General features: G+C 43.1%; 1 protein-coding gene across 4 annotated transcripts in view; it reads left to right on the top strand.

Moving 5' to 3' along the window:
- Positions 1–2,845: 2,845 nt before the first annotated feature.
- LOC114043178 (phosphatidylinositol 4-phosphate 5-kinase type-1 alpha-like) overlaps positions 2,846–12,595 on the top strand; it is a 31,028-nt gene continuing 21,278 nt past the window's right edge. For 3 of the 4 annotated variants that reach the window (XM_027862188.1, XM_027862187.1, XM_027862186.1), the window contains exon 1: positions 2,846–2,950. In XM_027862188.1, the coding sequence (XP_027717989.1) occupies positions 2,872–2,950 (79 nt within the window). In that variant the 5' untranslated portion in view covers positions 2,846–2,871. The remainder of the gene's footprint in view (positions 2,951–12,595) is intronic. The other variant, XM_027862189.1, reaches the window with a different exon arrangement.

Genomic DNA, 12,595 nt, shown 5'->3' with positions numbered 1-12,595 from the left:
CCTGTGCCAGTGTCTCCTGAGTCACACATCAATTCCAAAGTTCTTTTTTGTTTTGCTTTTTTAAAATTAATTTATTTATTTATTCTTAGTTTTCAACATTCACTTTTATAAGATTTTGAGTTCTAAAATTTCCCCCCTCCCTCCTTTCTCTCCTTCCCAAGATGGCATGCAATCTGATACATGTACAATCATCTTAAATGTATTTCCACATTAGTCATGTTATGAAAGAAGAATCAGAACAAAATGGAAAAACCACAAAAAAGAATAACAAAAAACCAAAAAGAAGAGAAAATAGTATGCTTCGATCTGTATTCCGTAGTTCTTTCTCTGGATGTGGATAGCATTTTCCATCATGAGTCTTGTGGCAATTTCAAAGTTCTTAAGAAAGATCTTGGGAGTGTCCCCGTATTGATTTTTTTGGGGGGTGAGATAATTGGGGTTAAGTGACTTGCCCCAAGTCACACAGCTAGTAAGTGTTATGTGTCTGAGTCACATTTGAACTCAGATCCTCCTGACTCCAGGGCCGATGCTCTCTCCGCTGCGACATCTAGCTGCCCTCCTTATATCGCTTATTCAGACCATCATGTGAGTACTTACCTTGTGTGAGCTCTCCATGAAATAGTCTTTTAGGGCAAGCTTACATTTGGCATTCAAACAATGTGGCCAGCCCTTTGGAGTTGTGCTTTCTATAGTAGAGTTTGAATGCTTGGCAGTTTAGTTTGAGAAAGGACCTCAGTGTCTGGTATCTTATACTGCCAGGTGATCTTCACAATCTTCCTAAAACAATTCAAATAGAAGCAAATCAGTTTCCTGGCATGGCACTGGTATACTGTCCAGGTTTCACAAGCATCAATGAGGTCAGCATAATGTTCTCTGTAGACCTTCAGTTGGTACTTAGTCTAATACCTCTTCTCTCCCACACTTTCCTTCAGACCCTCCCAACCACTAAGCTAGCTCTGGCAATGCATGCATCAACCTCATTATCAATGTGTACATTCCTAGAAAGTATATTGCCAAGGTAAGCTTATATAATTCATGGGGTGCATATATGTATGGGGCAGATGCCCATGACCTTCTAGCCCTGACATTCTTTCCCCAAGAGAAGACTAAAGAAGTGAAACATTAAAATGGAGATAGGGAAGAAATCATCTTGAAAATATTTAAACAGGATTTCTCTCCTCTCCTCCAAATTTCCACAATATTTCTGGCAAATTTTGTTGAAACGAATAAGTCTAATACAAAGATGACAGGATGAAAATGTCAGCTAATTGTCTCTGTCTTATGTGAGTAGCATGATGACTTTTGGATGGGGTCAGATGACCTTCGATTACGATAAGGTCTAGAGGTTAGAGGTCCTGGAATCCCAAAATCATGACACCGGGTCTTGCCCGAAAGAGTTCGACCCAAACCTTCTTGCAGCCAAAAACAAGGTTTATTGAAGATTCACCCTATTAGGTAGACTCTTAAGGAATCTGAGCATCTATGGGCTATTGGCTAGATTGTAAGAATCAGAGCCTCTTAATGGCGACAAGATGGACCTTATATACAGAAAGACTGTGGGAGGGATCTAGGAGTGGCCAAGTAGTCCATGAGGTAATAGAATTACCAAGGGTGGGAAATGGAGCCTAGGTGGGACCTACGGTGGGAAGTGGCCTGGGGCCACAGGGAGGCAAGACAATGGAGGAGAGATTGGGTGTAGCCACAGTGAAAGGCCAGTTGATGGGATTATAGCCTCAGGGGACCGCCAGAGATTTGGCCAAGTGGGAAAGTCCAGGGTTTTTCCTTTCTGGGGCCCAGATTCCAACCCTATCAATATGATCCACTGATCCCCTGCACTCATTCAACCATTATGTGACAAGTGCTTACTATGGCACGTTTTGCTTGGCCAGTGGGGCATGGAGAAGTATGAGACCGAGTGAGTTCAGAAGCTTATGAGAGAGACACCACAGCTTCAGTCCCATAAACGTGTGTCGAATGAATGAACACACGTGAAGATAATCGTGATGGACATCAGGAGGGAGGGGACCATGTAGACGTCGGAGGTGGGGCTCTTGGAACTTGACCTGTGACCTAGCTCAAAGTTCCTAGACTTGTTAGGAATTCTCTTACAAAGGGCTTTTTCTTCCGTCAGTGCCCTTTGATTAATTGGACGCTAACCGGACCTTCTGATTCCTAGCTCTCTCCATAGTAGGACACCCCAAATGACCCACCCCAACCACCATAGTGTAGGAAGGCCAAGCGCATTCGGCTTTCCCCCCCCCCCCCCCCCCCGAGCCTCCGGGGATTTGCTGAGGCGTGTGAGGCCCGCATCATGTGACCGCCAGACGTGCCCAGATTGGCCTTGCCGTCCTTCTGCTCCCGCCCACCGAAAGTGTAGGCTGGAACGCGGGCGAAGTAGGGAGGAGAACGGGCGCATGCGCGGGGCCCGGATTTTCCTAGACACCCAGTGTGGAGCTCTGGAGTTGGACGATAAACAAGTCTCTGACAGGGGTTGGGATTCGTTCAGCAGGGGACTTCTCACGCCCCCTTTTTTCTTTAGGTGTGGTTCAGCCCGAAGGCGTGGCCAAAGCGGTCCGGGCTACACCAAAGAGTTTCCAGGGTGGAGGGGGAAAGGAGTTCCTGTTGAGATCTTTAAGGTGTCGGGGCCCGAGAGAGGGGGAGAATCCCCCTGTGCCGGACGAATGGTGCGGTCCTGAGCCGGGTCCGGAGCCGGCCGGACGCTTCTGAGGGAGGCCCTCGAGGAGGGGGCGCCGGCCGGCGGGAAGCGGGCTGCTTGCGGAGCCTGTCGGGGGAGATTCGACGCCGCGAAGGGGAAAAGCCCGACCTGCGACGGAGCGAGGGCGCCAGGGTGGGGGGGAGGGGGCTGCCAAGATGGCGTCGTCCTCCGGGTCGTCGACGCTCGGGACTACCTCCTTGGAGTTGGGGAGCAGTAGCTGCTCCTCCAGTTTAGGTGAGACAGGAGTCGGGTGGGGAGGCCCGCCGGCGGGGGGCGGGGGCCTTGGGTTGGGGAGGACCCGAAGAGGGGCTGGAGCCGGGAGCGGGACGGGGTGGGGAGTGAGTGCGGAGGCTTGGCGGAGGGGGCCGAGAGCGGAGACCCGCGGCTGGGAAAGTTCAGAGTCAGGGGAGGAATCGAGGGGAGCGTTTGTGTGTGAAGGTGGCGACCGGCCGCTTATTTGGGAGACGCAGAGAGACACACATAGGACCCCCAAAAGAACGTAGGACTACTGACTGGGGGGCGGGGGAGGCAGGGGACGTGGGGCTCGACGCGGCTGAAGAGTTTGTGGTCAGGGAGGTGGGGGCCCGAAAGCAGGGGAAAGAAACCCCCCCTCAGGAGTGCGAGAAATTGGGGTCTCCACAAGAGGGTCTGAGAGGCAAAGGTGGGGCCTCAGGTTGCACCCGAGTTTTGGGGAGTGAGGCTTGCGAAAGGATGGGCGAAGTGCCTTTGGGAGTCCGGGGGAGGGGTCGAGGCTTGGTAAAGGAGGCCACAGAATTGGGGTCTCAGGACAGGCAGAAGAATTTGGGGGAGATTGGGAGTGGGCTGAGCAGCAGGATGTGAGGAGCCCAGAAGAAAAAACAGCAGAGTGTCTGTGGGAGGGAAAGTGTGTGGTGTTGGGGGAGGAAGGGGATGTGAGTCAGGGATTGGAAAGGGATGGTGCAAAGGGCTGGGGATTGATGAAAAATCTTTAAGGAAACTTTGGGTGGAAGTACCCTCTTTGGAAATATATGATATGGAATGGATATTGTTGCCACCTCCAGTGAGCTGGGAATGCTGCTCTAACCAAAATCTGTCTTAAATGGTTCCTGGTGATGTCCCTGAGCTGATTTCCACTTCTTGATCTCCCCCTCTCTTCCTATTCTGAATAGATCAGTTGGTTTTTAGGGACCTAGCTTTCACACTCTTAATGAGCTGAATGGCTGAGTATAAAGCTTAGACATTTCATTAGTCGAAGTTTTATTTATGTTGCACATATTTTGGGGAGTCACTTTTAGCTTGAGGTAGGGACACTTGGAAAATGACTGCCTTCGGTCCTTGGCTGAAAGTCTGATCCCCCAAGTAGAAATGGGAAAAATAGAATAGTTATTATATATGGTCTTTAATCAGACTTGTCATTAATTAGCTAGAAAAAAGTGGGGTCTATTACTACTGGATTACCTGTGAGAGCTTATGTTTGTGTTCCAAAACTTTGATTAAGGCTGTTTTCTGAAGAGATTGACCAGATGGATAGGTTTAACAATAAGGAGGAAACATCTGTTTGTCACTTAATGATACTTTTCCCTCTATTCTCACCCCTCCTTTCCTGCTACAAAGAATCCTAATTCTAGCCTTCCTGATATTACTAGTTTACACTTCTTAACTTTGTGGGCCTTGTGTCCTGTGGTCAGTGTTGTGTCTTCTGTCAGCTGGAAGTTAAAAAAAGAAATGTTTATGTATTGTTAACTCTCCTGTTTTTACCAGAAAGTCACTTGTTAGTTTTGGGTTGTATTTTGCCACACCTGTTTTAATGGGTATGAAATATTCAGCTTAAAATTGTACATCTTTTTTAAAAAAGTACTTTGTGCAATTATATATTTCTTCCTCCCCTTTCTTTTCTCTCGTAAATTATTTAAGAAGTTGCAACCAAACTATTTTTACTTTTAAAATTATTTTGCTTCCTATAATGTGTCTGAAAACTTGAGATCAGTGGCATGCTTATGCCCAAATGTAGTGTGATGCATTTTTATATATTTAGATGTATATGGGTACTTTTGGTTTTAATCTGATGGTTTCTTTCCCTCCATGGACATGTTTTTCAGAAGGTTGATCCTAGTGCCAGAAAGCTAATAAGAAAGAGATTTTGTGTAATTGGAGAAGATAATTGTATCTGTGGCTCCAGGGGAATTAGGAAATTGACACAAATAGGACATAACTTATGATTTCCTAAATATTTATGAGGTGACATTCTGGGCACACAACACGTATTCTTTTATTCCCTGAAATAAACTGATCATTCCTCCATTTTGATGCTCTTTATTCTTGCATTTAAAGTGTTAACATTTCAGTAAAACTCTGGAATTTCACAGGCAATGTTTTCTAGCAAGACTAAAACTAAAGTGAAGGGAGTGGGCTTTGGGTGACCCTTAGAGAGGAGCCACTCTTCAATCTGTGGGTGTTCAAAAGCTTTGCCATCCCTTTCAGGAAGAGCCAATGTTCAAGAGCTGGTCTCCATCATTATTAAACCTGCCTCAGAGTTTAGTCTCCTGCCTGCTTTCAGATTGTTCGCCCATCAGGCCTCGGCTGCTTCCTAATGATCAGTTAACAAACTGAAATACAGGGTGTAGCAAATCATAAGCTGTAAGAGTTGCTTAACATCTCTTCCTAGTGGGGTAATTAACATGTTTGGATTTTGGGAAGACAATGACTGGTAAATATCTTAAATCAGCCACTGTCAGGTTCATTCTTACATTTTGTTAATGAGTAGTGGGAGAGGTTGTCATTTTAGTTGAACTTTTTGGTTTGTATGAGAGATTTTCCCCTTCCCTCCAGTCTTTGGTATTTGGGACAATGATACCATCTTAATAAAATTAAAGATGATGTGTAGGGGCTGACAGTGTAGCCATCTGTCACACACCAGTGTGCAGCATCTATATCCTAATCTTTGTTTCTCGCTTATCTTAGTCCACCAAGGCACTGAAATACACTACCTAGCCTGGAACCTTCACTCCCATTATTGAAAGGGGTCAGATCTTTCCTCTCCTTGGCTTGATTTGGAGGTTAGTGGAATCAGGTCACCTGAAATAAACATAGACCAATAAAGTGAAGTCTGAATTTTGTGGACAGGCATTTTATTTCTTAGATACCCATAAACTGTAGCTCTTTTTGATTCCTGAAGGGCCAGAACAGCAGTCTCATTTGGTGAGCAGTGCTGTCTAAACAGTCATCACAATGTATGTCTGAAATTGTCACCATTCCCATTTGAATATCAGGAATACTAAGTGACCTGCTCTATTCTTGATTCCATTCAGCCCTCTCTCTTTGTAACCACCAAGTAAAAAAACCCCAGAGGACATGACATTGGGTCACTTTTGTCTGGGACTTTTTCGTTGAGGCCCACTCATCCATCTATGGCTGTGATGCCTTTGTTCTCTTTAGCTGTGCCCAACCAGTAAACTGTGCTGTAATCTGATAACCCCATAGTGCAACCATTCTTGTGCAGAAATCTTTTTGTCTGTGTTCATTGTATACATCATAAGCAATTTCTAGGCCCACCTGACAGACTCTCTCTTCTTTCTATTTTTCTTTCTTATGAGTGACTAGGAGTTTATACTTAAGTGAGCCATCTTGTTAGTGAAACCTAAGGGGGGAAATTAAATTTGTAAATGTATAATATCTAGAACTTAATCCAATGCACTTACTTTTAGAGACCTACTTTAGGTCTCTGTTCTCCCTCTAATCCTACATAGGTATCAGTTTTTTTTACAGACACTGGAATTTTGAGGGTGGAAAAGGTTTTTTTGTTTGTTTCTTTTTTTAAAGGAAGGGCAATAATTGTCTATGGAGAAGTTTGGTTCCTTTTCCTTGTTGGTATATAAGAGCATTAAAAAAAATGAAGATTTGGTATTAGGTTTCCATTGCTTCTGACTTAACCATTTATACATTATGGTTCTTATGTTCATTGATAGGTTTAGTGAATTAATCCTGCACACATACAGTGCCTGATATTGATTAGAAACTTGTTCACTAGGTTTGAGTGCTAGAGTATCCTGCTGTGCTTTTTATTTTTATTTTTGACCCTGTTGATGGTCTTTGCAGGCTTTTTTTGAGCTGATATAAAACTGCTGATAATACCTTTGGCTCTCCACTACATAACAGCTGTTCTTTAAAAACTAATCTTTTGGGAGACTAATGGAAATTAAAGCCTTTGAAGTTGAACAATAGATGATAACAGATCAAGGCAGAGAAGGGGTTATTTTCTCTGGTAAACCTGCCAAGTACTTTCTTGGGAGGTGTCAGACTACCCCTTTTGATACTGAGTAAGTTACCAAAGTCCCTAGTCTCTCTTTTCTCTCTCTTTCAACTGGGATGTTTAAGGTTATATGGTACTTCATGATGCCCTAGGATTGGGAATCTCCATTCTGCTGCGCTCCAAGTCCAGTCTTTCACCACTCGGCTTCTGAGAGAGTGCCTCATCTGATCATGTTTCCTAGAGAAAGGGAGCTCTTACCCAGCCTGTTTCCTATACTACATCCTACTTCCCCACCCTTTTCCATCAAAAAGTAAGTTTAGTTTCCTCTTTCTGTGTGGCAATCCTGTTTTGTTCATTTCACTTTGCAGTTTACTTTTCTATTCCTGCTCCTCCCACTTTTAAACCCTGATTCAAAATTCATTTGTTCTCCCCTAGCCAGTGAATCTGCCATTATGCAAAATATTTTGCTTATGGACGTTTTATTCTTTGTTCTCTTATTGTCTTTTGGGGTCCTAAGGAAGCTTCTGTTGAAAAGATTGTCAGGTTCTGGGAAATCCCATTGTTATTATGTCTTGTTTTGTGTGCCTGGCTACTAAGTGAATATACAATCTAAATAAGTAAGCACCAGCTGGGAAAGAGGCTGAAGTATTAGAAGAGATGAGTGTATGAAGAGGGATGGGATTTCAGGAGATATACTTAATAATTAGGTATATTAGCTTTCCTAAACAGAGTTGCAAATAGGTCTGATAATCCTCAAGATTCTTGTTGATAACATTATACATGGTAAGAACCAGAATCTTGTATTACAGGAATCTCATCATAGGGAGGATAGTGACGATTTGGTCACTACTTTTGTCCTATTCTGAGCTATTTTGAACTGCAGGGCATATTTGGGACAGTTGTAACCTTAATCCTGTAGTTCACCCTGACATTTTCAAGAGTTAAACTTTGGTAAACATTTATTGAGTATACAAGACACTTTGCTGAATTCTGAGGATACATATATTACAGTCTTAAATTGATTGTTTCCCCAAGGTAGTTGAAGCTGTGTTTGGGAACGGTGATTGAAGGGGCAGTGGGCCAGAAATATTAAATGTCTCTTGGCCAGGAGCCATTCAACAGACCTTTATGGGACGTATGAAAGTTTGTTGCAAACGTTGGGCAGAGTTTTGGTGCTGTGAAGAACAAATGTTAGAGCTGAGAACCTTAATTCTCTTCTGCAAAAAGAGAAAGCTAGAAAAGAGACCAGCGATCTAGACTAATGTCTCTTTTTTATAGGCTAGAGAACTATGTCCAGAGAAGTGAGTTGCTTAGGGTCACACAGCTAGTTACTGGTGGAGTTGTTGGAGTGTGTGCCTGCTGGGGTTGTCAGACTGGTTTTTAGTTCCTTCCTTCCTCTCGCAACACACAGAGACTTTACAGGCATTAACCCCACTCTGTTAACTAAGATGACCCCAGAATTACCAGACTAACTTAGTTAATAGATTCGTTCTTTAGGAGCATCCTCACCTTTTGAATGCCATCCCCAGCCAGTTAGGCATTCTTAGGAAAAAGAAAAATTTCCATTGAGCTCAGTTTAATTTTTATCTATGATATATGTTCTTGATCAGTCATTATCACATGTGGTGGTGGGGGTCTTTTCTCAATACCTTTTCCTTAAGCTGTGCTTAGCTGCTCTTCTCAGGAGGCAGGCTGGCATTTAAGATCGAGCTGTGAGGGGTTTTTTTTTTTGAGCCAGAGAACATATTGTGCCTCCCACCTCTGGAAGGGTAAAGAGAATGACTACCCAGATTGCAAATAACTAGAACAGAACTATTCCTCCAGAGAACTTGTGCAGTAAACAAATGACTTTCTGTATTGTTTGACTGATTTGTTTTAAGGTGCTCTGCTCTGTCAGGTGAGAACCCATGGTAATTGGCAGTTCATTTCTTGGGTTTCTTCTGCTTTTATCTGACCTATGCAGGAGTCATTGGCATATTTGAAACCAAATTAAAAATTGTCCTGTAATTCTCTGGGACGGCTTCTTCTATGATCAGTCTAGGAACTAGCCTGCGCTTCAGTAGTTTGAGGAATGGGTATCTGTCTGGCCTGCACTTCCCAAAATCATATATGTGTTGCAAATATTAAAGTTAGCCTCACACAAGCTCTTAGTTCTCTGCTGGTAGATGATGTCATTTCATCTCCTACGGAAATGCTTCTGCCCTGAAAACACAGGGAGAGGCTCCAGTATTAAGGCCAGCTCTGTTTTGCTCTACACATTGCAGTAACCCTCATTGAAGAGCTGTCTACTGCCTGTAAAACCATCTTTGTTTCAGTCATCTCTTCTTATGACACCCAATTCTTTTTTATTCTCCCTCTCAAGTCTGCATTTACTGCATCTCTTGATACTACTTTTGAATGTCTCTTTTTCCTCATCTCTTTCTCTACTTTCTACCAAAATTGAGTCTGAATTTCCAGGAGCTCAGCAGCAGGAGGTACATTTATATAGAGTTATGACTGTGACTCTACACAAATACCCGTTTTGCCAAGTGACTTTAAACCAGTCCTTCCATGTGGAAAGTAGCAGTCTGTTGCTGCACGAACACAGCTCTGGGTGGGGTCAGGAACCAGAATTTAGATCTTCCTTAAAACTAGGACTAAGTAAATGATTTTTAAAAACTGTTCTGTGATGGGACGGTGATACAGTTTTGTCTTTTAGAGAGAGAATAGAGTATGACCAGTTTGGGACTTGATCTGGTTGGCACAACTATTTTCTGAGGTTACATTGGCAACATTTAACAATCCTGTGATATTTGTACTGGAACATTCAGCTTAAGTCTTACAGTTCAGGAAATATACTGAGATTAAATGATAGACTTGTTTATCCATGTTCTGACAGGAAAGTATCAATGTCGTCCTGATGGCTGTGAAGCTCTGTGTGTGTGATATACTCTTGCAGCAACCCTAGTATGATATGTTCTGAGGTGGGTTTACCAGTCGCTTTGACTGGCATCAAAAGCAGGGTGTGGAGTGTGTGGGAAACATATTGTAATGTTGGACATCTTTGGAGCCCAAAAGTGTCAGTAGCACCTTGGACATTTTCTCCTTTTTTTTTTTCTTCTCCTTGTACCAGCTTTGGAGCAGCACAACGGCAGGTTTATGAGTTTAGTTTAATGGAAAGCAACATAATCATGTGTGCAGTGTAACTGAACAGTGATGACCTGATAGAGAATGAGTGGTGGAAGAGTGTTGGACACAGAGATCTGAGAACTACCTAAAATGGGAAGCTTTCTCAAAGGAAAAATGTGATTCTTGGGTTGGGGGGAGGGTATTGTGTCTGCTCATGGAATTCTTCTGCCAAAGCTTTTCCTTGTGATCTTTTGAAAATGGCGCACTTAATATCAAAAGTTACTCCACATCTGAAAATTGGTCCATGGGACTTAATCTATTTCCCTATTCTTAGTTTAAGTTTTTAGAATCTTTTAAAATGTTTATTCTACTATAAGCAAACACAAACTCCTCAGTTTGATAACTTTCTATTTTTCCTCATTTAGGTTTCCATTTTCTGTGCTGTGGGGCCACCCGTAAGAGAGGTAGAGCTGATCTTATATCTGTGCTTAGTGAGGCATGAGCTCCCCACAATAACTAGCAGCCAGCTCCCCTTCCCCATAACCATCTCAGGTTCTTTGGAATGGGATGGAGTGGAGTATAGTCCTTCCCTGAAAGGGCTATGAGTGAAGGGTTTTGTAAGCACATTTGACTAAAGGTTCCCTACTCTTCTCCCTTCCACCATGCCTCTTGAGGAGGAAAAAAAAAGTCCCCTCCCAATATAGAAGTATCTTTGCTTGCAGTTCTCTAATACAATGTGAACTGCTATTCCCAACTCCTCCATCTCCCATCTGCCAGTGCCTCCCTTCTGTTTACCCTGGAGTCTTTTTGTAGCATCATTCTTATTGTTCCAACAGCCTGTTTCTCTGCCCTGCCTCTCCTGGCTGTCTAATTTCCCCTGCTCTCCTCATTGCTTAGAAAAGCTTTGGTGGTTTTATTAACAAGAAAATTTGTGTGTTAACTAATTTGGAAATGAACCTGATGCTCCAGGGATTGGACCGTCCAAGGATTCTAGCTCATGTTAAAAATGTAAAAACCATTCATGGCTCACAAGCCATTCAAAAAAGTCACCTGGATTTGGCCTTTGAGCTGTAGTTTGCCAACCCCTGTCTATCTGGGGAAGCCTTCTCTCCTCCCCATTTTGTAAATGAACTCCCTAGTATAGGATTAGTTGACTTGCTGACAGTCCCTCTATACAATGCTGTGAAACTAGGGAATAGTGCCAAAGTTTATACTTCACTCAGTCAATTTTCATTAATCTGTAAACATCCTGGTATTTAAGAGTTCCCTCTTTTGTGTCTCCTCCACAAAAGTAATTGACTGTATTGGTAAAGTGGTAAAAATGCTTTTTGATTAACATTCACTGTTGTTCCATTTATCATTTGGGGAAATCAAGCTCTGATCAGCAAAAATGCCTCTAGATGTGTGCAAAAGAGCCAAAAAGAATTATGCTTTTTGCTGCAGTAAGCAGTGAAAACATAGGTACCAAACCCAGGCAGAAATCTGCAGTCTCAGAGGAAGGAACTATTTCTATTTAAAAAAGAAATGATGATTCCTATTATAAAGACAAAAGTTCTTTTCTCCTCTGTTTGTGGCACTTTGGAATTTTATTTTCCTTGGGTTGTCAGCTTCAAGACTTTGGAACCTGTAAAAATGAGAATCTGTCCCCTCAGTACAGGAGTGGCAGAAAAATGGCACTTTCTTGTATAATAACAAAGATAGTTCCTCAATTTTTTTTTTTTAATTTTTTTTGAGGGGGGGTGAGGCAGTTGGGGTCAAGTGACTTGCCCAGGGTCACACAGCTAATGTCTAAGGCCGGATTTGAACTCAGGTCCTCCTGACTCTAAGGCCGGAGCTCTATGCACTGTGCCACCTAGCTCCCCCGATAATTCCTCAATTTAACTGGTGGAAGTGGAGGGGGGAGGGAATCTACCTGGTTTTCATTCCTTTTGGTTAAAGAAATTGCCTGCTGTCACACAGGAGATAAAGGATATTGGTTGTGATTTCACTGAAAAGAGCTGAGGGAAGAGAACTGGGTTCTTCTGTTACTGAAACTGACCTCCTAGGGCGCTGAGGAGCAAGTGCCTCGAAGTGATCAAAAAATATGTCATCAGCTTATTCATTGCAGTTGTTGTCTTTTTGAACTCCAGCGTTCTGCTAGAGTAGCCCAGTTGGAACACCTTCCCCCCTCTACTTCACAACCTGCCTTGCCCCACAGAAGGGGTAGGAAATTGGGAAGGCAGCATGAAGCATGAACAGTACTAGACTGGGGCATTAATAGATTGGGCTCCTGGTTTTGCTAGCTGTGAGATCTTGGGTACGGCAATGAACATATTTGGTCCTCAGTTTCCTTATATGTAAAATGTCGGGATTGGAATGCATAATCTCTTAAATTCTCTTCCAGCTTTGTGGTGCAGTGATTTCATGGATCTTTCTTGTTTTAGCTTAGGATTGGGTAAGCAGCTTCACGTGGAGTTCATGGAGCCAAACTTTCGACTTGGTGTGTTTTTTTAAAGCCAGTTGTCATTAACTCATTTAGCTATAGGTAACTGAGAAGTGACATT

Source organism: Vombatus ursinus, unplaced genomic scaffold (assembly GCF_900497805.2).
Source record: "Vombatus ursinus unplaced genomic scaffold, bare-nosed wombat genome assembly UNPS02014768.1, whole genome shotgun sequence".
Classification (NCBI taxonomy): Eukaryota; Metazoa; Chordata; class Mammalia; order Diprotodontia; family Vombatidae; genus Vombatus; species Vombatus ursinus.
This window is presented reverse-complemented; position numbering and strand designations above follow the sequence as displayed.